The sequence below is a fragment of the Lithobates pipiens genome, unplaced genomic scaffold (genome assembly GCF_037356315.1).
Source record: "Lithobates pipiens isolate NorthernLeopardFrog02 unplaced genomic scaffold, aLitPip1_a1.2 Scaffold_13, whole genome shotgun sequence".
Classification (NCBI taxonomy): Eukaryota; Metazoa; Chordata; class Amphibia; order Anura; family Ranidae; genus Lithobates; species Lithobates pipiens.
The window spans coordinates 420,112,101-420,139,671 of NW_027507718.1; the positions used below are offsets into that span (position 1 = coordinate 420,112,101).

At 41.1% G+C, this 27,571-nt stretch overlaps 1 protein-coding gene across 9 annotated transcripts in view; it reads left to right on the forward strand.

Annotated features, from left to right (window-relative positions):
* Positions 1–27,571, forward strand: part of APBB2 (amyloid beta precursor protein binding family B member 2) — a 505,529-nt gene that overhangs the window by 181,384 nt on the left and 296,574 nt on the right. For 3 of the 9 annotated variants that reach the window (XM_077477584.1, XM_077477586.1, XM_077477587.1), the window contains exon 4: positions 24,777–24,846. The exons of the other annotated variants lie outside the window; for them this stretch is intronic. In XM_077477584.1, coding sequence (XP_077333710.1) covers positions 24,828–24,846 — 19 coding nt within the window. In that variant the 5' untranslated portion in view covers positions 24,777–24,827. The remainder of the gene's footprint in view (positions 1–24,776; positions 24,847–27,571) is intronic. 9 annotated transcript variants of the gene reach the window in all.

The following is a 27,571-nucleotide window of genomic DNA, read 5'->3' on the forward strand; positions in this document are numbered from 1 at the left end:
CCCCACACATCACATCACCCAAAGGACACCATCCCCACAGTGAAACATAGTGGTCGCAGCATCATGCTTTGGGGATGTTTTTCAGCAGTCAGGACTGGGAAACTGGTCAGAGTTGAATGGGAAAGATGAATGGGGCTAAATACAGGGATATTCTTGAGCAAAACCTGTACCACTCTGTGTGTGATATGAGGCTTGGATGGAGGTTAACCTTCCAGCAGTACAATGACCCCAAACACACTGCTAAAGCAACACTTGAGTGGTTTAAGGGGAAACATGTAAATGTGTTGGAATGGCCTAGTCAAAGCCCAGACCTCAATCCAATAGGAAACCTGTGGTCAGACTTAAAGATTGCTGTTCACAAGCGCAAACCATCCAACTTGCAGGAGCAGTTTTGCAAGGAAGAATGGGCAAAATCCCAGTGGTAAGATTTGGCAAGCTCATAGAGACTTATCCAAAGCCACTTGGAGCTGTGATAGCCGCAAAAGGTGGCTCTATAAAGTATTGACTTTAGGGGGTTGAATAGTTATGCACATTGACTTTTTCTGTTATTTTGTCCTATTTGTTGCATGCTTCACAAAAAAAAAAAAAAAACATCTTCAAAGTTGTGAGCATGTTCTGTAAATTAAATAATGCAAATCCTCAAACAGTCCATGTTAATTCCAGGTTGTGAGAAAACAAAACACGAAAAATGCCAAGGGGGGTGAATATAAGGCACTGTATTACTAACGCCTTTCCTTTTTACAACTATTTCAAAGGATCAACATACACAACACTGACATTTGATAGATGCTGGGGAATTTAATTACCTAACCATTTGTTATACATCCTAGGGTCTCTCTTAACTTAAGTTCTGCACACCGGTTGGGGTAGTTATAAGGGGGGTTTGATTTGAAATTTTTTGTTTTAATATGGGAAACGCTACAGGAGGAATGCAAATAACCCCTTTGTAATAAAAGGAGTGACAATCTAGGATTATCAAAAACAATGTTTTTAACTATAGTGAACTTCTTAGTAAGGAATGGTACCCCCCCCCCTTTCTTTCATGACAGGTTTCCTTATGGAAGAACTTTAGGATAATTCTAAAACAGGATATTATTTTAACCCATTTGTGCCTAAGGGTAAAACAAATCCTAATGCCTAAGCCCAATTTTGCAACTTTGACACGTGTTAGGAATCATACATATCATCACAAATACTTTGCGCACCTTGTTTTTTCAGAAGAAATTAAGCTTTCATTTGGGTGTACATGGTAATGGATATCTCCTGATTTTTTTTTTATTATCAAAGGAAAACTGGCCCAAAATAGTTTTATTTTTAAATGTAGCTGTGTATTTCTTGCTACTACCATAACCTATTACCAAAGAACAACTCATAATGAATTCTCCTGCCGATCACAGTGATACCACATACAGTGGGGAGAACAAGTATTTGATACACTGACGATTTTGCAGGTTTTCCTACTTACAAAGCATGTAGAGGTTTGTAATTTTTATCATAGGTACTCTTCAACTGAGAGAGAGTGAATCTAAAACAAAATCCAGAAAATCACATTGTGTGATTTTTAAATAATTTGCATTTTATTGCATGACATAAATGTTCACAAACCAGTAAGAATTCCGGCTCTCACAGACCTGTTATTTTTTCCTTAAGAAGCCCTCCAGTTCTCCACTCATTACCAGTATTAACTGCACCTGTTTGAACTCGTTACCTGTATAAAAGACACCTGTCCAAACACCAAATCAGACAGAATCCAACCTCTCCACAATGGTCAAGACCAGAGAGCTGTGTAAGGACATCAGGGATACAATTGTAGACCTGCACAAGGCTGGGATGGGCTACGGAACAGTAGGCAAGCAGCTTGGTGAGAAGGCAACAATTGTTGGCACAGTTATTAGAAAATGGCAGACGTTCAAGATGATGGTCAATCTCCCTTGGTCTGGGACTCCATGTAGAACCTCACCTCGTGGGGCATCAATGGGGCATCAATGATCATGATCATGAGGAAGGTGAGTGATCAGCCCAGAACTACACGGCAGGACCTGGTCAATGATCTGTAAAGAGCTTGGATCACAGTCTCAAAGAAAACCATTAGTATCACTACGCCGCCATGGTTTAAAATCCTGCAGCACACGCAAGGTCCCCCTGCTCAAGCCAGCGCATGTCCAGGCCCATCTGAAGTTTGCCAATGACCATCTGGATGATCCAGAGGAGGAATGGAAGAAGGTCATGTGGTCTGATGAGACAAAAATAGAGCTTATTGGTCTAAACTCCACTCGTCGTGTTTGGAGGAAGAAGACAGATGAGTACAACCCCAAGAATACCATACCAACCGTGAAGCATGGAGGTGGAAACATCATTCTTTGAGGCTGCTTATCTGCAAAGGGGACAGGATGACTGCACTGTATTGAAGGGAGGATAGATGGGGCCATGGATCACGAGATCTTGGCCGACAACCTCCTTCCCTCAGTTAGAGCATTGAAGATGGGTCGTGGCTGAGTCTTCCGGCATGAGAATGACCGGAAACACACAGCCAGGGCAACTAAGGAGTGGCTCTGTAAGAAGCATCTAAAGGTCCTGGAGTGGCCTAGCCAGTCTCTAGACCTGAACCTAATAAAAAATCTTTGGAGGGAGCTAAAATTCCATATTGCCCAGCGACAGCCCCAAAACCTGAAGGATCTGGAGAAGGTCTGTATGGAGGAGTGGGCCAAAATCCCTGCTGCAGTGTGTGCAAACCTGGACAAAAACTACAGGAAACGTATGATCTCTGTAATCGCAAACAAAGGTTTCTGTACCAAATATTAAGTTCTGCTTTTCTGATGTATCAAATATTTATGTCATGCAATAAAATGCAAGTTAATTACTTAAAAATCATACAATGTGATTTTCTGGATTTTTGTTTTAGATTCCGTCTTTCACAGTTAATCCCAATTATCAGAGTACCTATGATAAATTACAGACCTCTACATGCTTTGAAAGTAGGAAAACCTACAAAATCAGCAGTGTATCAAATACTTGTTCTCCCCAATATATGTGTATGTGGTTTGTACCCGTAGTACAGCCCAGAAACAATGGTGCACATCCTGCTTTTTTTTTATTCTACCTTAGGCCCCTTTCACATTGGTAGGACAAGACAGTCGTATTACTGTGGATCCGACTTTGCCCTGCGACTTGAAGTGATATTGAATGGTATGAAGTAGGATCAAAGTCAGACCAAAGTAGTGCAGGGACTTCACGAGTTGAAGTCGTACTAATATGAATGGTTGTCGTTGGAAATCATGGGGAATGACTTGACATGCAACTTTGCAGTTCTAAGACATAGAACAAGTTGTACAACTGTGAAAGGGGCCTAAAACACACTCACACTGCACTAACTGACACTAATTAAAAAATCCTGTCCGAAAAATACTGACCCTGACCTTTTACATGAACCTTGACCTTGGACCTTGACATTTGACCCTGCCCTTGACCCACGCTAACACTAACCATGGCACTGACCTTGATCAAACCTTAATCTTGGTATTTTTCACATTATTATTCATTTATTTATTTTAATTATTATTATTACTATTTTTCCCCCTCTCTCTGCAAGGATAGAGAAAGATACAATGTATCTCTCTCCTCCAAGAACGGAACGGAGATAGAAAACCAGGGGTGGGCTTCACAGTGACTGATGAGCCAATTAGAGGCTATCACAGTGATCAGGTGACCCAGATTTGGAGGTTCCAGGTCTGGATCCTTAGAACGGGGCCCGGGGCTCTCAGTGTGACCCTGGTCTCTGTGCTGGAAGTGTGTCATGCTGCACACTACCAGCACAAAGGGGGATACGGAAATATGCAGCCCCACAGAAAAAAAGCTTAGTTCAGTGGGGCCTTATATTTGTGTTATGTTGGCACCAAGAGGTTAATATCAGGAGGATATGGAAATGATTGAGAAAAAAAACAATTGAACTAATATAATAATAATATTTAATGTATTAATATATCCCTATTATTTTAGAAGAAATAAACTTTGCCCATTCTTGTCCTGTGGATCACAGGACTGCAATTAGTTGTGCATGCCTGTGACCTACTGAAGCCCACTGTCGGCTGATGTCACAGTTCCAGTCCGCCATACAGTCAAGATCCGCCCAGAAGCCTGGACCGACAGCTAGCTCAGCCTCTCAGCGAGCTGCTGAGAACCTGAGCCAGCCACTCCTCGCCCCTCCACAACCCCCAGGGAGGAGCAGAGCAGAGAACTGGTGACTGACACTCATCAGCTCCCTGCAGGCTGAAGACTGAGAGCTGAGCGATCAGTGGTGTTTGATAGCTCAGTTCTCGGTCTAAGAGGCAGCGAGGGATAACTGCAGCTGGGATTGGTGCTGTAGCCATCTAAATGAGTGTGATTTTTTTTTTTTTTTGCGATTCCCATACTTTTCTTTTAATTAATAATTACTATTAAATATTATTACTATTTGCATGTTAGACAAAAGCTTTGGGACACAAATTTAAAATGTGTAACTAAATGTGTTTATATGGCCATTTTGGTTAAGATCAGCTATAATGTTTTCTTTTATTATATATCTGTTCATAGCAGTTTTGTATGATCTATTGGCTGTCAGGAAATTCTTCTTCTGTGCTCGGTCATGCTTATATTTAGAAAGGCCAGATGCATGTTTGTGTTTGCTCTGGGTACTGCACTAACCCGCTTTCTAAAAAAAAAACAAAGAAGAGAACTAGAAATGATCAATCACACAAAAAAAAAAAAACCACCACAAATGATCTAATTGCTTATTCCTGTTATAACCAAAGCAATCGATTTTAGTTTTCTGTCTTGTTTCAGAAAATAATATGGAGAAACTGATATTTTACAAAAAATATATGCTAAGGAATTGCATAGCTTATCTATGGCCGTGTTTTTCTTTCTTTCTCTCATTCGCTCTCTTTTTTAGAATTTTCCTTTTTTGGCTCATGCACACAGGACGTTTAAGAAATGTCAGCGCTGCTCTCAGTAAAAAAAGCAGCCGCCAAAACGCTGTTTATGAGCGTTTGGCATTAGCGGTTCTAAGCGTTTTTTTCAGTAAAAACACTCCTTATAATGTAAAACGGTCAAATGCAACTAAACGCAGCTAAAAGCTTGTTACAGTGTTAAGCCGCGTTTAGACGCATTTTGCTTTTTTACAGCCAAACAGCCTCTGCTCCTGAACGCACAGACAGTCATATATTTTTTTTTATTCTCCCTAAACACTTATAGCTCTAAACTCCTCTGAAAGTTTATGTGTGCATGGACACATAGGCCAACATGAAGGAGAGTTAAAAAAAAAAAACGCCAGACGCCTCTAAAAGCAGCTGTAAAAACATCCTATGTGCATGAGACCTTACTAGTGTGAGAAACAAAATCTGGCAGTATGAAATCAAAACAAACTTTTCAGAGTAGTATTGAAAAATTGTGTTAAAGATTTTCTTTCTGGAAGTTGGAAAATATTTTGAATGTAGTAACATGCTTGTACTGCATAGATATACAGGCATACCCCACTTTTAAGTACGCAATGGGGTTTATTTACTAATGCTGGAAAGTGCAAAATCAGGCTCACTTGTAGATAAGTCTAAAGCCTTGTACACACGATCTGACTTTCCGCCAACAAAACCGTGGATTTTGTCCGAAGAGCGTTGGCTCAAACTTGTTTTGCATACACACAGTTACACAAATGTTAGCCAACAGTTATGAACGTAGTGATTTACTAAACGTACTACGTTGTTTTTCAGCTCTTTAACGCTACCCTTTGGGCTCCTTCTCCTAATTTTGTGTTAGTAGAAATTTGGTGAGTGTTGAGTCGCGCTTTTCTTTTCAAGTTTATTTAGCGATTTTCAGTTCGCACTTTTCACTTCCTGCTTTTCAGTTCGTTTCTAGACGGCCATTCGTCAACCATGTTGCGGAATCGGAGGAGATAATGTGTTATTTATTACTGGCCTTGGAGTTATTACTATTTTTTTGGTTGAATAATGATTTGATTTGTTATATTTTCTATATTTTTGGATGCGTAGAATGCACTTTTTGATTAAGTTTTATTGACAGATAGCATGTCTAAATTTTATTTTTATTTTTTTAATGCACGATAAAAAAAATTGTGAAGAGTAATACTTGGCTATGTGTTTTACTTCAAATGATAGTTTGGGAGTAAGCAGTTACATTTTAAAAAATACAATGTACAATTGACAAGGGACACCAATATATTTGTATCTTTGATCTTATAAACTAGGGGATAATGGTGTTGTGGTAACTTGCACAAATAAAAAAATAGAAGAAAAAAAGCCTTTGAAAATGTATTTGCAATAACTCCATCAGTATCACCAGCAAAGCAGCTTCATTATTATCCCATTAAAGAAGAAGATAATTGTGCGCTGCATTTGAAGATTTCATAATTTGCCGCCTCACGAATGTTAATTCTCCATTACGAATGCTAGTTTACAAGACCGACCGCTTCTGCTTCCGAGTGTTTGTACTTTAGACTTTTGTTCGACAGACTTGTGTACACACGATCGGAAAATCCAACAACACACATTTGTTGGCGGAAAATTTGAAAACATGCTAGCCAACATTTGTTGGCGGAAAGTCCGACAACAATTGTCAGATGGAGCATGCACACAGTCGGATTTTCCGCCAACAGCCTGACATCCAACATTTCCCGTCGGAAAGTCCGATTGTGTGTACGGAGCTTAAATGTCTCCAGGAAAATGACACAAGCAATTGAAATGCATTGTAATTTTCTTGCGTGTACTTGTGTATAGTAAAATATTACTTTACAATTTTATTTTATTAGTATTAGTAACATGTACCAATCAGATCTGCATTTAAAGCGTTACTAAACCCAGGACCCTGCATTCACTATATCTGGTCTCCCACAGTACACATGAAAATGCAATAGTTTTAGTAAATATAAACTGCTAAATACCCTTTCTCATCCGCAGTATATAGCAGTCTTGTGACTTCTATCAGTGTCTGGTTAAAGCTTGTAGGAGGTGTTTTCATTCTCCCATGATTGTCCTATGAGGATGCAGGACCCCTGACTCTCTGTCTGGACAGTGCTGATTGGCCCTGTGTTGATCACATGCACTCTTCCAAGAAGAAAAATCTCTCTAGTAATACAAACTGAGCATGTGCAGCTTGTCCCGTAGCCTCTGTACTATCCAGAGATGGTTTAGGATCAAACAGCCTTTTTACACAATGCAGAGGATTAACCCCTTAGGTTCCACGGTGAGTATAACAAGCATGCTTTACTGCATATATACACTGATTTTACTGTTGTGGCTTTAGTAACACTAAAGTCAGCATATTAAAGTCATACTGGTTTTGGGTTAAAAAAAAAAAATGATATACCCCTTTTCCCACAAATGATAATATCGTGTCTCATGTTCGATAATGTCACTGGTGAGTTTGCAGAAGCATTTGTCTTACAAAGACATTGTGGATCGGAATACAGATGTCTGCCACATGTGAATAGATGTGTGGATGGACACGCTGCTGTTTCAGTTAGAATGCAAAAAATGGCAAAATGATAATATAATGTAAGCTCTGTGCAAAGACTTCAGGAAGCTAATATGAAATTGTGACCTTTTCATAAAAGAAGTAGAACTTCAAGGCTTAATAAAGAAAATGACGTGAAATTAAGTTATAATGCTGCATTGATGTGGGCCGAGCTGAAAAGGCATGTCTAAAAATAATTAACAATGATGGGGTTGTTCTGTGTTCTGTTCCATCAATAACTCAGCTCTAAGAAACGAAGGGTTTAATTAACTGCGATACTTTAACATTTAGTAGGAAATTGAAAAGTAAAAACTGATTGCAAAACAAACCGGCAAAAAACATGGTCAACATACACTCTAAAGTCTGCTGAAGAAATTCTTAGAAATATTCTCCTTTTTGAAGGGATAAGTACAAAATGCTAACTATGTAATTTGAGGTGTATAAAGCATTACTAATTGCATGTTAGGAGGGCATATTGCCTTTTTTTTACGTCCCAACACAAAGATGTTTGTAGAACATTTACATTTACTTCTGCAGGTAACATATTTATAGAGGGGAAGCACTAATAAGGGTTGACTATTTAGCATAAGCTAGCTTTACCCATTACTTTTTCTGTCTCATGGATTCATTGTCAAATTATCCCCTCCAACTTTTCAGTTATGTGCAAACAAAAGGACATCAAATGGCAAGTGATGGTGTCATTCCCCATGCAGAAAAAAACACATCTGGAATCCAACTACAGAAGAGTGACATGTTTGTTATAACCTGGTAGTAGGGAGCAGAGGAATAAACTATGATCTGAAAGGGGATCTGTAGTGAGGGGTCTTTACTGAGAGGTTAGGCTGAGTCTGTACTGAGGGGTTAGTCTGGGAGGGAGGTCAGTACTGTCAGTCATGGTCAGTACTGGGGAGGCTGTATTGAAGGGTTAGGCTATGAGGGGGTTCTGTACTGAGGAGTTAGGCTGGGAGGGAGGTCAGTACTGTCAGTCATGGTCAGTACTGGGGAGGCTGTTTTGAAGGGTTAGGCTATGAGGGGGTTCTGTACTAAGGGGTTAGGCTGGGAGGGAGGTCAGTACTGTCAGTCATGGTCAGTACTGGGGAGGCTGTTTTGAAGGGTTAGACCATGAGGGGGTTCTGTACTGAGGGGTTAGGCTTGGGAGGTGGGACTGTGATGGGGGGTCTGCTCTATGGGATATGATAGGGGAGTTTCTGTACTGAGAAGTCCTTACTGAGGGGTTAGGCTGGGAAGGGGGACTGTGATTGGGGGGAGCTGTACTCGTGGTTGGAGGGGGTCTGTTCTATGGGGTATGATAGGGGGGTTTCTGTACTGAGGGATCCTTACTGAGGTGTTAGGCTTGAGGGGGGGGGGGGTCTGGTCTGAGGTGTTATGTTGAAAGAGGGTTAATAATGAGGAGGTTACGGGGTCTGTTCGATGGGGTATGATGGGGGCTCTGTGCTGAGGGGTTAGAATGGGAGGGGTGTCTGTATTGAAGGGTTAGGCTGGGAGCAGGGATGTACTGTGAGGGTCTATTGAAGGGGTCTGTTTTAATGGGTGAGGCTGGTCAGTACTGAGCTGATGGGCTGAGAGGGAAGATTCAGGGCTGTCGGGGAAGATCTGTACTGGGGGAGATTGGAGCTGTTGATTGAGATGTGCTCTGTGGGCCATATAGGCTTGGGGGGTGGGGGGATTTGTACTTTCAGGAGGGGGTCATTTTTGGTTGGATTCTGTACAGTAGACTGTGTAATTCACCTGCCCGCTTTGCCTTATACACTCCTGAGAGTGTAGGTATAAGTACTGTGGCATATGTGTGCTGTATATACAGTGAGTAGGTTTTATTTACCATGGCCCTTTAAGCCTCTCCCACACCCACAATTTGGTTCCACCCTCTATTCAGCATGGCATTCTGCACACTGCTTTATTCCTTTGTGTGTGTGTGTGTGTGGGGGGGGGGAATGGGGTTGTTGCTGGGTGCACCACTAGCAGCGAGAAGGGCCTTGCCTTCTGTACTGGACAGATAAAGGGATTCCGAGACATTCTGTTAAAACATTCTTGGAAAGTGTTTTCATTATCACATCCCAAGATTTTCTTATCTCAGTAATTGTTCATTGATTGGAGTTGGTCTTATGTTTTTCTGTAGTACACAAGACCAGGTAATCTGGAAAGACCAACTTCTGAGCTATGCATGGCCCGGATATTCTCGTTGTCTCCCTCTGTAGACTGCATGGTGTGTCTGGGAGGGCTCTGAATATACAAATAAAGTGATATCCTAAATCACAGACCCAGAAATAAACATAAGCGATGTAATGCTGAGAAGGAAGAGGAGTGTGCTCTTAGCTCCTCATTATAGGGCTCATTGTGCGATTTATTACAGCACACTGCAACACGAGTTGTACAATATGTGCATTGCCATTCATTTTGAACAGTATTTCAAATTCATAACGAATGGGCTGCAGTAACACAGCGCACAATAAAGTGTGTTGTGGTTTGTGCATTATTTGAGTGTGAATAGGGTTTTAAAACCCAGATGGCTTGACTTTGTCATGATTGCAATAATAGCAATAGCTATAGCAGTTTACTGACGATTTTCACTTGCCCGAAGTTGCTGTTTAACCTCTTTAATACCAGGCACTTTTACCCCTTCCTGCTCAGGCCAATTTTCAGCTTTCAGCGCTGATGCTCTCTGAATGACAATTGTGCGGTCATGCAACATTTTACCGATATGACATTTTTATCTTTTTTTTCACACAAATGGAGCTTTCTCTTAGTGGTATTTAATCACCACTAGGTTTTTTTATTTTTTGCTAAATAAATGAAAAAAGGCCAATTTTTTTTCAAATAAAAGCGATTTTCATCATTTCTGTTATAAATGTTTCAAATAAATAACTTTTCGCCAAAAAAGTAGGCCAAAATGTATTCTGCTAAATCTCTTTGATGAAAATAACCCAAATCAGTGTATATTATTCAGTCTGTAGGAAATTATATAGAGTCCACAAGCTATGGTATATACAATACAGTAATACCTCGCTTTGCCAGTAATGCGGTATACGAGTGCTTTGAAAGACAAGCAACAGTTTTTTTAAAAAATGTTAAAGACTATATATCCATCGCTGATTTGATATACGAGCGGTACAATCCATGCAGTAAAGCCACTGGTGTATGCAGTACTGCATATGGCCAGAGGTATGGGGGCACTGGTGGCTCCCAGCGCTTCGTGGCAAATTCAGAGACCCTCTGAGACACTCCTAGCTGAATGGGGTGAGCATAACCTGCGTCGCAGCACCCGAAAGTGTCAACAGTTCTGGAGTGTCTCCAAGCATCTCTAGGAGGTGCTGGGAGCCACCAGTACCCCTGAACCTCTGGCCACATACAGTACTGCATAGACCAGCAGTGGTTGTGGAACAAATCATCTGAGTTTCCATTATTTCTTATGGGGAAACTCGCTTTGATATACAAGGGCTTTGGATTACAAGCATGGTTCTGGAACGAATTATGATCGGTTGGGGCAGTGGACAGTGTTGGTAGGGCAGGGGAGAGTGGTGTCAGTAGTTTTTTTTATTTAACTTTTTTACACATTTTCATTTTTTTTTTTTTTTTTTTACAATTTTTTAAAATATTTTTTGGGGGGATTTGGTGAGATGTCAGACCCCTGACATTTCCCCTTTAAGACAGACAAAGGGACTGAGGACATACGTTCCCCAGTCCGTTTCTCGGCACTAAAGATGAATGAACAGGAGACAGAGGCTCCTGTCCATTTATAAACTGAGCAGAGTAAACACAGTTTACTCTGCTCATTTATCCCAGGACAGAGAAGCGATATCACTCGCTGTGCCCATTAACTAGTTCCCCCGCAGCCAGTGGAAGAGGAGAGAGGGGGAGCCAGCGGCGGGGGACGAGGGGGGCCAGAGGAGAACGGGGGGCCAGAGAAGGACATGGAGGGGGCCGGAGGAGAGAACGGGGGTGGAGACGACATGGAGGGGGTCGGACGAGAACGGGGGCGGAGAAGGACATGGAGGGGGCCGGAGAACGGGGGCAGTGAAGGACATGGAGGTGGCCTGGGAGGAGTACACAGAGCAGCTGGGGATGATCGGTGCGGCAGGGATCAGCTGTGATCACCAATCTCCCTGTATAGCTTTTTAGCTGACAGCCGCAGGAGGGAGAGAAGGAGAAGCAGCTGTCAGCTAAAAATCTATACCAAGAGATCGGTGATCACAGCTGATCCCTGCCGCACCGTTCATTCCCGGGAGATCGGGAGGCGCTTGCGGGTGTCCAGGAGCCGCCGCAGAAATGCGGGAGTCTCCTGCGCCTGCCGGGAGAATTGAGATGTCTGGGATAACACCCCGCAAGCTGTCATACACTGCCAAAACACACAGCATACTTGAACCAAGATCCTGGGAAGACATAGAAAAACTGCCAAAACGTGAAGCCGATAAATGGAGAAAGGCAGCAGAAGAAAAATGAAGGTAATTTCAAGAAAATAAAACCTGGACACTCACAGAGCTCCCTCCTAACCACAAAACTATAGGAAGTACAGTATCTCACAAAAGTGAGTACACCCCTCACATTTTTGTAAATATTTTATTATATCTTTTCATGTGAGCACTGAAGAAATTGCACTTTGCTACAATGTAAAGTAATGTGTTTACAGCTTGTATAACAGTGTACATTTGCTGTCCCCTCAAAATAACTCAACACACAGCCATTAATGTCTAAACCACGGACAACAAAAGTGAGTACACTCCTGAGTGAAAATGTCCAAATTTTGCTAAAAAAGTGTCAATATTTTGTGTGGCCATCATTATTTTCCAGCACTGCCTTAACCCTCTTGGGCATGGAGTTTACCAGAGCTTCACAGGCTGCCACAGAAGTCCTCTTCTACTCCTCCATGACAACATCATGGAGTTGGTTGATGTTAAAGACCTTGCGCTTCTCCACCTTTCGTTTTAGAAAGTCCCATAGATGCTCAATAGGGTTTAGGTCTGGAGACATGCTTGGCCAGTCCATCACCTTTACCCTTAGCTTCTTTAACAAGGCAATGGTCATCTTGGAGGTGTGTTTGGGGTCATCATCATGATCGAATACTGCTCTGCTTCAGTATGTCACAGTACAACTTCTTTAGGTGACCATGGCGAGGCCTGTTCTGAGTGGAAACTGCTGTATGGTCTTGTCCACCGTGCTGCAGCTCCATTTCAGAGTCTTGGAAATCTTCTTATAGCCTAGGCCATCTTTATGTAGCGCAACAATTCTTTTTTTCAGATCCTCAGAGCGTTCTTTGACATGAGGTGCCATGTTGAACTTCCAGTGACCAGTATGAGAGAGTGAGAGCGGTAACACCATATTTAACACACCTGCTCCCCAATCACACCTGAAACCTTGTAACAATAATGAATCATATGACACTGGGGAGGGAAAATGGCTAATTGGGCCCAATTTGGATATTTTCACTTGAGGGTGTACTCACTTTTGTTGCCAGTGGTTTAGACATCAATGGCTGTGTGTTGAGTTATTTTTAGGGGACAAAAAATGTACACTGTTATACAAGCTGTACACTCACTATTTTACATTGTAGCAAAGTGTCATTACTTCAGTGTTGTCACATGGAAAGATATAATAAAATATTTACAGAAATGTGAGGGGTATACTCACTTTTGTGAGATACTGTATTTCTGAAAATCGATCAAACCTGATGTACTGAGGGCCTATCTCATTTTTTGAGACCCGAAAACTGCAGGACAGTATAAATACTTCCCAAATGACCTTTATGGAAAGTAGACAGTCTGAAGTATTTAGTAAGAGACATGGCATGTTTTTTGAAGTTGTAATATTTTGTCAGAATTTTTTGGAAAATTAAGAAAATTTTTTTTTAACCACTTGATAACTGGGCACTTAAACCCCCCTCCTGCCAAGACCAATTTTTAGCTTTCGGCGCTGACGCACTTTGAATGACAATTGCGCGGTCATACAACACTGTACCCAAATGACATTTTTATCATTTTTTTCCCACAAATAGAGCTTTTCTTTCTCAAATAAAGACCGGTCTCTGCTGTTTCCTTTCCTTGTTTAAGGTGACTGGTCTTGTATCTGCCCTCTCCTGTTGTTTTCTGCAGGCAGTACTTAGCGGGTGAATCCTGACGGGTCCTTCCCACAGCTCTGCTCTCTGTACAGCATATACAAAAAGGAAAAGGTCTGGTGTCACCCGCAAACCACCTCCATCCCAATATATGCAACAAAAAACAGAAAATCGCCCCGGGACTTTAAATGAGGTGAATGCGGTTAGCCAACAATTAACAGAGTAAATGCTGTCTCAAAATGTATCAAAATAGTCATGAAAACATAAACAAGAATCATAGCCAAGCCACTGAAATGATACATACAGTGGAAAATGTCATTACACGTATCATAGTATGAAATGTAAATTGCAGCCCCCAACCCGGACACCCATTGCTGCTGCCTCTGGGTATCAAGCAATTGGTAGTCTGATCCAACCTTTGGTGAGTATAGGGCCATGCGTTTGTAGACCTTACTACACACGCATCTACCCCTGATGAAGGGAGCATGGTCTTTTGAAACGCGTTGGGTTACTTTTTATGCCTGTGTACTCTGTAATTTACATTTCATATTATGATATGTGTGATGAAATTTTCTACTGTATGTATCATTTCAATGGCTTGGCTATGATTCATGATTATGTTTGCATGACTATTTTAATACATTTTGACACTGCATTTACTCTGTCTATTGTTGGCTAACCGCATTCACCTCATTTAAAGTCCTTGGGGGATTTCCTGTTTTCTGTACAGGATATGCACACTACAGTGAAAATGTCACTGCTACTTTTACAAGGTGATATTTTGGCTTGCAAAGGCATTTTGGTGCAAAGTGGATCTATGTCCTTCTACATGGATCTATGTCCTTTGTGGATATTGAGAAATATACAGTATATAAATGGAAATTAATGTGTTTGGAGTTTAGTGTTAAAGCATTATTAAAGGCAATTTTTTTAAACTAAAATAATAAGCATGGTATTGCACAGAGCAGTCCTGACCCTTCTCTTCTGGGGTCCCCCGCCAACATGTGGGCTCTCTTCAGAGCCAGACTGTGTGTGTCTATGGCGCACATTGGCCCAGTGATGCTTGGGCACAGTGATGCTTGGGCACAGCACTGGATTGAGAGAGGAGCCAGATAAGTATTTAAGGGGAAGCTGAGGGGAACTGGAAGGTTTTTGTACTTTAATACACAAAGGTAAAAAACCTTAAGCCTTTAGAAACCATTTCAAGCATTTGTTTTTTAGTAGCTGTGTCAGCCTTGTATGTATTTCCTTTGTGTGCAGGGTGTAGTCTAGACTTTGTTTCCTGAAAAATAAAATTGATTTCTTAGTAAAAGTAAACTTAATATCAGCTAAAGGGGGTGCTCAATAGTATTGTTGGTCTGATATTAATCTGATGTCCAGGAATCAGGATAGACCTTCAATTTCAGATCAGTGGTGCTTCAGTAAGAAGGTTTAGCTGACTGCAGGTTTGCTATACGTTATCTTGTTTAAATAGATATAAAAACAAATTGACCTAAAACCAATTATAACGTTTCTTTAAGTAAGGGAACTTGGATATCCTGTTATGCTGAGCAATGGCGAGAGGATAAGGAAAGGCTGATTTCCGGCAGAAAGTAGCTCTTTGCGCCCTAGACACAAACACTCTAGTTAAATAGCATGTCAATGTTTTTTACTTATTGCAGGTACTGTGCTGGTTTGTTTTTATTGGCTATCATCCTTCTCCCACTACCTTCGTAAGCCATTGATATGGAACAGGCATGTATGGTGGGAGTTCATACTTGTCTGACATACTGTACTGTAGCTGGCTGTATGCTTGTTCTAGGTTATTGTTCCATCAGAAAGACAGTTGCAAAACTTGAAGCTTAAGAGTGTCACATCCCAATTAGTGATGGACGAACTTCCGACGGGACGTTTCGCGAAAGCGAAATGCGAACGGACCCAAACGTTCGCGAAACCGAACGTTCGCCGCGGGCCCCATTGACTTCAATGGGAGGCGAACTTTGCAAACCTTCATGTCGAATTTGCGGCCACGTGGTAATTATTAGGGGGTAAAACGTAGTCCCACCATCTGGACAATGACATAATACATGTATGAGGTGAATTTGGGATCGATAACTACAAGCATTTTTATTTTATTTGGGAAATTGTTCTAACAATTCAGGACTATGGAGCTAATGAAGGCAATGGAGGAGAGGGAAGGTCAGGGACCAGGGTAGGCAAAGAAGAGGGTGCAGGAGATGATCACCAGCAGCGTGACATACCGGAATGACACATGCACCGTGATAGAGGCATCTGACAGCAGCACCGTAATACAGAGCACTGACAGCAGCACCGTGACATACAGCGCTGACAGCAGCACCGTGACATACAGCGCTGACAGCAGCACCGTGACATACAGCGCTGACAGCAGCACCGTGACATACAGCGCTGACAGCAGCACCGTGACATACAGCGCTGACAGCAGCACCGTGACATACAGCGCTGACAGCAGCACCGTGACATACAGCGCTGACAGCAGCACCGTGACATACAGCACTGACAGCAGCACCGTAAGCAGCCCCAGGAGGAAGTCAGCACAGCACAGGGATGGTGTGATCCCCTCATAATAAGAACCCCCAGGAGGAAGTCAGCACAGCACAGGGATAGTGTGATCCCTTCATAATAAGAACCCCCAGGAGGAAGTCAGCACAGCACAGGGATATCATAAGCAGCCCCAGTAGAAATATGACACCGCTCAACCTCTTCAAAGAGGAGGGTAGGGGCATATAGTACGGTGTGCTTTTTTGGGTCAAGGAAGTGAGCAGACTGTACGTCAGTCCCTATACCGCTGAAGGACTGCTGCAGTATAGGGCAGCGGTCAGCAGTGGTGCACGTCAACCCTATCTATTGTGGACCTATAGCGGTCCTTACAGAACAGCAGACTGTACCGCACTCAAGCCTATGTACCGTAGCACCCTATACCAAGTTACCAGTCCTTATAAGAACTTTTGTGGACCAAGCAGGTTGTGTATTAGTGTTTAGCAGACTGTACGTCAGTCCCTATACCGCTGAAGGACTGCTGCAGTATAGGGCAGCGGTCAGCAGTGGTGCACGTCAACCCTATCTATTGTGGACCGATAGCGGTCCTTACAGAACAGCAGACTGTACCGCACTCAAGCCTATGTACCGTAGCACCCTATACCAAGTTACCAGTCCTTATAAGAACTTTTGTGGACCAAGCAGGTTGTGTATTAGTGTTTAGCAGACTGTACGTCAGTCCCTATACCGCTGAAGGACTGCTGCAGTATAGGGCAGCGGTCAGCAGTGGTGCACGTCAACCCTATCTATTGTGGACCGATAGCGGTCCTTACAGAACAGCAGACTGTACCGCACTCAAGCCTATGTACCGTAGCACCCTATACCAAGTTACCAGTCCTTATAAGAACTTTTGTGGACCAAGCAGGTTGTGTATTAGTGTTTAGCAGACTGTACGTCAGTCCCTATACCGCTGAAGGACTGCTGCAGTATAGGGCAGCGGTCAGCAGTGGTGCACGTCAACCCTATCTATTGTGGACCGATAGCGGTCCTTACAGAACAGCAGACTGTACCGCACTCAAGCCTATGTACCGTAGCACCCTATACCAAGTTACCAGTCCTTATAAGAACTTTTGTGGACCAAGCAGGTTGTGTATTAGTGTTTAGCAGACTGTACGTCAGTCCCTATACCGCTGAAGGACTGCTGCAGTATAGGGCAGCGGTCAGCAGTGGTGCACGTCAACCCTATCTATTGTGGACCGATAGCGGTCCTTACAGAACAGCAGACTGTACCGCACTCAAGCCTATGTACCGTAGCACCCTATACCAAGTTACCAGTCCTTATAAGAACTTTTGTGGAACAAGCAGGTTGTGTGTTAGTGATTAGCAGACTGTACGTCAGTCCCTATACCGCTGAAGGACTGCTGCAGTATAGGGCAGCGGTCAGCAGTGGTGCACGTCAACCCTATCTATTGTGGACCGATAGCGGTCCTTACAGAACAGCAGACTGTACCGCACTCAAGCCTATGTACCGTAGCACCCTATACCAAGTTACCAGTCCTTATAAGAACTTTTGTGGAACAAGTGAGTTGTGAATGTTTAGCAGACTGCAGCAGAAGGGCAGCAGTCAAGTATAATATCCTTTCTATATTTGGAAGAAAGAATATTATACATGTACAAGCCTATTACTGTACCACTGATACCAGTCCTGAAAAGAACCTTTGTGGAACTAATAATAACAGCAAGTCTTTAAAATTACCCTCACTGCCTGACAACACTGCTTCCTTCCTGTCCCTATACAAATTGGCAAAAAAAGAGAACGATTAGTGGTTACTGGAACAGCTCTTTTGTGGACCTTGATAGTAACAGCTAATGATGATGATGATGATGATGATGATGAAAGACTAATCTGGCTGTCCCTGTAGCATACACCGTCCTTTCCCTTTCTCTAAACTAACAAAAGACACTCAGGCTGCTGCAAGAATCAGCAGCACAGCAAACCTATCAACACCTAACACCTATACCAGTCCTGAAAAGAACTTTTGTGTACCAAATAGCTAGTGGTTTATCTCTCCCTACTCCACACAGGAACCTGTCCCTATCGTAACAGAAGAAAGAATGTAAAATGGCCACCGGATCGGGTGTATTTATAGGTTAGGGGGAATGTCCAAGTGTCCATGTGCTGTCATGTCTCAATTGGCTGTCCTGTATCACATGATAAACGTGTCACCAAAGGTTAAAGTTCTTGTATACATTAAACACGTAAGTCCGCCGCGGCGAACGACGGAAAAAGGCGTTCGAACGTGCGGACCGCGAATGTCGGAAATTCGCCGCGAAACGACCGCCGGGCGAAACGTTCGTCCATCACTAATCCCAATATACAGTAGTCGTATCAAGTAGGTCAATTAGTGGCCTGGAATTTTTAATTTGCACCAAGAATACACACTGAAATAAAATTCACAATATTTATTAATACAATTTCTTAAAAAAGACAATAATCTACAACATATTAAAAGTCAAGAAAACAAAATGTACATATAATCAAAACCACTATATATATATATATATATATATACACCTGCATACCCCGCATTTAAGTACACAATGGGGTTTATTTACTAAAGCTAGAAAGTGCAAAATCAGGCTCCCTTCTGAATAAAAACCAATACGCTTCCAGGTCTTATTACCAAAGCTTAATTGAATAATCTGGGGTTAGAAGCTCATTGATTTCTATGCAGAAGCGAGCTTAATTTTGCACTTCCCAGCTGTAGTAAATAAACCCCCATTGCGTACTTAAAAGTGGGGTATGCCTGTATATAGTTTACAAAAAAAACAATGCATTTCAACTCAACAGTTGTAAGCCTTCTTTAGGGAATTAGTATAGTGGTATGATCTGTAACATACACACATGTGAATAAACCAAATAAAAAATATAAAACATAATAATAAAAAGAGGGATTTACAATATATATATATATATATATATATATATATATATATATATATACATACATACACAGACAGAACATGCAAGCGGTGTTGTGGTTGGGATTCAAACCAACAACTCTAGTCCTGCCAGCCAGAAGTGCTAACCACTTGGCCACTGAGATTGGTGACAAAGAAAAAAATAAAATGTATCTAAAGTCAAAACTTTTTTTTAGCATTGAATGGATTGAAAGGTTAGCATCCCATAAGGTCCTTATTGTTGTCCATTGCATGGAGAATGATTCATTCATTCTTTTTGTAATGATAACCATTGTCACTATTTCTAAAGAAGTTTTTTGAAATTTTGAGTTGTCACCAGAAAAGTAATAGAGTGAATTTCTCTGATGGGGTAACTTGTACATCGGGCTACCTCAGGTTTAGGTCCGAACAAAATGTAAAAAGAGACAGTCCTTTTTATTTTTGGGTTTTTCTTTTCAAGTGCTGAACGTACTCGGAGGTAGGTAAGTGTAAATGGACAGAAGTTCATTTATATATCAGCCTGTATCTAGACGTATATATAGAGCTTCTGATCAGGGCCACCTCAAAAATGAACAGGTGGGCATGATCAAAAAGCTCATGTCAAAGGGCCCTTAGAGAAATGTTTAAAATGTTACTACTTTACCCTAATCTGTGTAAAAGCGTAGCATCACCCCTCAGACTACAGAGCCTGAACAATGGAGTAAGACATGTGTAATGAAAGAAACATAGGGAGCAAGTGCTGATCTTCCTTTTAAAAACAGAAAAGATATGATCTGAAGCACACAAAGAGACACGCCACCATCCCTAAATATAAATACAAAAACATTGCAATGGTCATGGGACTTTGAATGAGGCAAGTCATATAATAAAGTACAAATTTATTACAAGTAGTAATAATTACACATTCCATGATTTACATAAGTACATTGAATTAATTCCAAATATAGTACAGATATACATAGAAAATAGAGCTGACATAGGAAAAAAATCATTTAGTGATAAACCAAATTCATATTGTAATCATATTAAGGCGTAAAAAGGATACACAATTGACTTATAATGTAGCAGATAAAATATCTTGGCATCTTTGGGACACTCTTTCGTGGATCTAAAAATGTCCACTCATCAGGAGTTTGATGCAACAGGATATCTGTAAATGTAGGTATGTATTAAAGAGACAATCCATATATGCAGGGGGTATGTTAAATTACTCCCCACAGCAAGATAGGGGGGTGGGAAAAGAAGGATTTCAAATGACCTTATTACTTGCATATCAGTTCAAAAGATGGACCCAGCATCTTAGGAGGGGAATGGAACGCCAGGACAAACGTCTATCCTGGGGGGGGGGGGGGGGGGTGGCAGGAAGAGCCACCAATGAGGAGCAGCCAAAAGACAGAAGAGGGCATCTGGGTAATATTGCCATGGATTGTATGGGGTGATAAACACATATATAGACTGCACTGATCTAAAAAACAAAAATGGTATATAGTATATACCAGGGTATATTACTACTTTTAATAAATATGTACTCTATTAAGTGACCTACCTCATTCAAAGTCCCATGACTATTGCAATGTTTTCTTATAAAAAATGAAAGTTATCTGGCTGTCCTACTTATCTACTTGCTTTCTGAGTCTCTAAAATGACATGATTTGTATCAGAATTCTGACTTTACTCACTGACTGCATGTTTGTTCCAGGTCAGTGAGGCCAGAGGCAACCAGGCATCTAAGTATTTCTGTCATGACAGGTTTCTAGTAGCCAGTTCTTGGTTTTGATTAGCTGAGAGCACATGTCTTCTTCAGCTTGCCATCCTCATCTGCAGACTGTTATAACATGTACTTGTGCCATATTTGAAATGTTTATACCAGCCTTTCTCAACCTTGTTAACATGGTGGAATCCTTGAAATAACTTTCAGGTCTGAAGGAAGCCCGCCAAAAACCATCTACGGCTCACAGTACATTAGTTTGATGGAAAGGGAAGAAAGCTTCTTCCATTAGTGGTCAGTCGGAAGAATCCCCCCTTAGGCCTTGTTCACACAGGTGTGCTACAGTGTACATTTGGCTAGGCCTGCATTTGCCTTCACAGGGATGCACAGGTTTTCCATACTTCCCTGTGAGTCCTGTTCATGTCAGTTGGGATGCAATGGATGCACAGACAAAGCTGCTTTTCTCATTTTGACATCCATACCCCGAACGGAGACATTGTGCATCAATGGGACTGCCTGCAAGGGGATGCACAGATGTTCCATGCATCCCCATGCAGGCAGTTCCATTCATGCACATTGTCTGCGTTCTGAGCCATGCCTGTGCGAAGGAGGCCTTGCAGATAGCTAAAAGATCATGGTGTCACTGGTTACTTTTTTGAGAGGCAAACATTGTTCATTGCTTTGTAGCCTCTGGAGGCACAAAGCCAGCTTAGAGAGCACACAAATTAGTGTAAACAGATACATGAATATATTTTAACTAAATTCTTGCTATGAGTATGAATGGTTAATATTTCATGCCTTGACTAAATCTGTAGTTAACTCTTCAAGCAGGCATTTTTGTTAATACTGTCACTGTGCAGCATTATGGTTGCAGAGTATAAACAGCTATAATGTTGTATGTTGGCCCCATGTTAGTAGTTTTCAGTGCTGATATCATAACACAGTATTATTAGGGGAGATTGGTAGCTTTCAGGTACAGTATAATGTGTGTGTATATACCAAAAACTGAATATTGGTAGCTGTGGCCAAAAAATAGCAGGCAGGCAGAGGGCAAAGGACTAATAATAATTTATTATTTTGGCCAATGAAATAACTTAATGCCCAAGCGCTTGATGCCTCTAAAACTTGTTTAGCCATGTTTACACACATCAAGCGTTTTCTTTCTGCCAAAGTGCTGCTGCCAAGAGGAAAGGCATTCAGGAGAGCTGAACAAATGCCTAGTGTGCATGAGGCCTAAATATGAATGAATACTATTTACCCAGACTTGCCAGGTCCAGTTTACACATACAGTGCCTTGCAAAAGTATTCACCCCCTTGGCATTTTTCGTGTTTTGTTGCCTCACAACCTGGAATTAATATGGATTGTTTGAGGATTTGCATCATTTTTTTATTGTGAAACAACAAATGGGACAAAATAACTGAAAAAGTCCATGTGCATAACTATTCACCCCCTAAAGGCAATACTTTGTAGTGTCACCTTTTGCAGCTATCACAGCTCCAAGTTGCTTTGAAAAAGTCTCTATGAGCTTGCCACAGGTTACCACTGGGATTTTTTCCCATTTCTCCTTGGAAAACTGCTCCAGCTCCTTCAAGTTGGATGGTTTGCACTTGTGAACAGCAATCTTTAAGTCTGGCCACAGATTTTCTATTGGATTGAGGTCTAGGCTTTGACTAGGCCATTTCAACACATTTACATGTTTCCCATTAAACCACTCAAGTGTTGCTTTAGCAGTGTGTTTGGGGTCATTGTCCTGTTGGAAGGTGAACATCCATCCTAGCCTTAAATCACACAAAAAATGGTACAGGTATTGCTCTAGAATATCCCTGTATTTAGCGCCATCCATCTTTCCCTCAACTCTGACCACTTTCCCAGTCCTGACTGCTGAAAAACATCCCCACAGCATGATGCATGATGCTGCCACCACCATGTTTCACTGATGGTGTTCTTTGGGTGATGTGATGTGTTGGGTTTGAGCCGGACATAGCATTTTCTTTGATGGCCAAAAAGTTTAATTTTAGTCTCATCAGAGCAGAGCATCTTCCTCCATACATTTTGGGAGTCTCCCACATGCCTTTTCACAAATTCAAAATGTGCTATTTTGTTTTTTGCTGAAAGTAATGGCTTTCATTTGGCCACTCTGCCATAAAACCCAACTCTATGGAGCACACGGCTTATTGTCATCCTGTGTACAGATATTCCAATCTCTGCTGTAGAACTTTGCAGCTCCTCCAGGGTTACCTTAGGTCTCTGTGCGGCCTCTCTGATTAATGCCCTCCTTGCCCGGTCCGTGAGTTTTGGTGTTCGGCTGTCTCTTGGCAAGTTTGCTGTTGTGCCATGTTCTTTCCATTTGGTTATGATAGATTTGATGGTGCTCCTAGGGATCACGAATGATATGGATATTTTTTTTTGTAACCTAACCCTGACTTGGACTTTTCAACAACATTGTCCCTTACTTGTTTGGAGAGATCCTTGGTCTTTATGGCAGTGTTTGGTTAGTGGTGCCTCTAGCTTAGGTGTTGCAGCCTCTGGAGCCTTTCAAAAAGGTGTGTATATGTATTGACATATCATGTGGCACTTAGATTTGCACACAGGTGGACATCATTTCACTACTTATGTATGAAGGTAATTGTTTCCACCAGAACTTTTTATGGGCTTCATAACAAAGGAGGTGAATACATACACACATCCAAAATAATCTGTTTTTTTATTTCTGAAAAATAGTTTTATGTATATATTTTTCTAATTTTATTTCACAAACTTACACTATTGTGTTCTGATCCATCACATATAATTCAGATTAAAAAAAAACATTGAATTAAAGTCCATAATGTAACAAATAAGTAAAAAGACAAGGGGGTGAATACTTTTGCAAGGCACTGTATTGTTGCAAGGAAAAAAACATATGACCTGGAGCAATGTGCTGAAGACCAAGATTGTGATACTTTGTCAGATCATGTAATGTCTGTGACAATGTCAGCGCAGCATTACTGCAGATGTGAGTTACGTGTTAATTGTTCCATTTCTGGGTAAAGCAGCAAAAACTGAGATAATTAACCCCTGGGAATAGCTTGACTTCTAATTAATACACATGAGATAAGCAATCCTCCTTTTAATGTTTTTTCACATATCATTTTCACCCCTATACCACCAAGCAGATATTGCAGAAAAACTGATTGCTACGCATGCTGTAGATTGCACACATTATTAAACACATTTCAATGCATTGTTTTACCTTCCAACTTTCTTAAATGGGAAAGAGGCACACAATATAGCACAAAGTATGTAGGCAATGGACATATCTCTGACACGCCCCCAGTTATGCAGATAAAGAAGAAAGAATGATTTTTTTATATTAAATTTTTAATGTGAGAATGCAATTGGTGGCTAAAAAATTATTTATAAAACGGACAAGTACTATTTTTCCATTGTACTCGCTCTTCAAAATAACAAATGCAAGGGTTCAGAGATTGAGTGAAAGGACAATATACACAGTGCTTTACATAAATATTGTGTACTCACAGCAGCCTCTCCCCTCAAGGAGCTTGCAATATAAAGTCCATACAACATGTACTGTAAATACATATACATACGAAATACCAATTTAGCTAATTGATCTGCCAGCATGGGTGTGGGAGGAAACCCACACTAGCATAAGTAGAGCATGTAAACTCCATGCAGGGAGTTCTGTGGTTGGGTTTCATTGATGACTCTAGTGCCACAGGGCAGAATTGCTAACCACTAAGTCACATATTTTATAGATGTCTATTCATTGGAGAAAAATGAGGGACAACAGAGGAGGGAAGAGGGATAGATGGCTTTGGTTCCAAACATGGGCCAGTTCCTTTCAACGGGAAAAGGAGCCATACAGTTTTATTTTTATTTTAATTGCATACAGTAATTGATTTAATATATATATTCCACCATGTTTTTGTGTTTATTTGGTTCATACCCTGGTTAATGTTTAAATTCTGTCACATTCATTCTTTTTTATCATACTAGTAGCTTCCTTGGTTTTAATTTTCTCCAATCATCCCTCTTTTCAGATTGCTAACCTTACCCTTTATCCTGCACCATTGCCGACGCCCTTGTGACCCATGTCTGAAGTCCTTCAAGGTTAGAGACCCTTCATAGTGTTCTGTTTGGTGTTCCTCACCCTGAATTTGTTTTTGTATGCTCATTTTATTGTTTCATTTATTCCATCATTTGTTCATTATTTAAAATCTTATACCCGCATAAATAAGACATTCAATCAGGAATTTTTAACAAAAGTTTTGTTTTTAAACTTATTCAGAAGTATCACTCTCTGCAAATACCATATTTATTAAGCTCCATGCCATCTGTTTCCTGTTTCATACTTTCTGATAATTTCTCTGTTTCAGTGTTTAGGATTTTTTACCTTATGGGAAAAGAATTGTGGCCTGAATGAACAACTGAATTTTTTTTACGTTGGAAACATCAGATCTGATGTCTGGGCAGATTCAAAGTGGTTGTTAGGCCACTACTATAAAAACCTTCTATTCCCTCTGTAACATAACAATATGTGTCCCTGTGTTATATAAAAAATATGCCGATCTGTACCTATATCAGAGCAGCCTCCCGGTGCTCACGTGACTCCTCGGCTCTCTCCTTTGCCCAGCTGACAGCTTCAGGGGGGGGGGGGGGCAAGCACTCCCGATGATGTTGGCTGGAAGGAGGGGAAAAGAGGAGAGAGAGCCGAGGAGTCACGTGAGAGCCGGGAGCTGCTCTGATATGGGTACAGATCAGCATATTTTTTTATATACAGTAATGAAGGAGGCTCGTAAACTGACCATGGTGTCAGGGCTCAGCAGCCATGATATACAGTGGTCAGTATGCAGTGGGGAGGATATAGCCAGGCAGGATCAGCCAGGTTTTTTAGATGATAGAAGGGGTAAAATTACACAGCACAAGCACTGTGCTTTTTATTCATGCTTTAAGGAAACAGGATCTGTTTTTTTTTTTTTTTAATAGGTTAGGTAACAAACACTTTAAGTGTTTCCAGTAATACAAAATAAATATAATGCTGACATGAGTGGGATCCCCCAGATAAAGACTGTTGCAGGTATTCAGATCTGGGAAGACAAGCACAGCATTCTCACTATCGGAGTCGCAGAGAAAGAATTTGTTAAAGTGTATCTAAGGCTGTGTTCACATCTTTGCTGTGCACTAAGGCATGCAAGTGTTGCATTCCTTGAAAGGGTCATGTGCAGTTTTATCCATACTGAGGTGTATTGGTATCATCTCAGCATGGTCTAAATTAATGAAAAAATTGCCTTAATTTTCACCTGGTGAGCTGGACAGTTAGACATTTTTGGACCTAGAGTGACAACAGCCACTAACTGAACTGTATATATGGTGGAGCATTGTTTTCACACTAAGACTGCAGTTGGGTTAAGGCCCATACACGTAGGCCGATTGCTGGCCGACATTGACTGGTTCACTAAAAACTGGCTGACATTCGGCCAGTGTGTGTGGCACCCTGTCGGCTGTTTGGCTGGCTTCTGTCGAATGAACATGCTGGAAAACCAGCAGCTGACTGGCTCATGATCAGCGTTCTCAGCCACTGGCTGAGAGTGCTGATCAGAGTGTTCTGGCAGGAGGGGTTGCCCCGTTGTCAGAACACAACAGCTCAGCGGTGGAGATCGCTGTACTAACGTTGGATCTTCAGTACAGTGGCTCTGTCCGGAGCTGGCAGTTTAGAAAAAATGAATAGTGTGTACCAGGCTTTAACATACAACAACATAGGGAGAAGATGTACTGTATGTCCTAACATGCTTAATTACGTTGTTTAAAACAACAATGGAGCGTGCACAGGACCTGACATACAGCACTGGATTTCTGGTAGGATCAATAGGTATTTTTTTTGCACTTACTGAATAGATATAATAAACATCATCAACTGTATATTTACCAACCAAAAGGGAGTAAAAAAGAGAAGTTTGTTGTTTGGGTTTACATACGCTTTAAGTAAATTGACCTTTGAGTATTTACCAAAAACTGAAAATTCAGTGTTTGGCCAATGTCTCCTGTGCAGTCCTGAGTAGAGTTAAAGTATTGCACCTGTATTTATAAAAGAGCTTTATTATTGGGGAAACTGTTAAAGTGTAATACAATCTCCAGTTGCACCCAGTGTTAATTTCGTCCAAAAAAATATTTTCGCCGACTAAATTAACACTACTTTAGATGACTAAAATATGACTAAAACTAAAACAATTCAGATGACTAAAACTAAAATGGCATTTTAGTCAAAACACTGACTAAAACTAAATCAAAATTCAAGATCAAAATTAACAAAGGTTGCACACCCAACAACATTCTTTATTGTATGACTAACCTTGGCAGTTTCAGCAGTACCTCCAAAAAAAAAATACAGTTGAACATAGATGGCTTTATTGAAGTGTTTGTAGCCCGGTGATGGGGTATATCAGCCTTTCTTCATGATTTAGCAGTATCGCTTTCCTGAATAACCAGTTTAGATCAGTTTGTTATTACATTTTTCTCCTTACTTAGTATCCATTTGCGTTTCTACATTCTTGCAATAGTTGAATCAGGTGTAACTTTCTTTTCCTCCGACTAAGTAATTGGAAAGAATGTCTCCAAATTCTTACTTAATGCAAAAAAAAAATAAAAAATATTCCTATGATATCATTCAACATTTAAATTCCTATTATGGAAACTTTGATACAGGTAGTCCATAGCTGAATTTTAGATCTGCTTCAATTTTTTGGCCTCTGCATGCACTGTTCCCCTGGTTTCCTTGCAGAGTAGATTTTGTATCATAGCACATTTCTCGCTGCACCTTCTAAGTTCCATGCACACT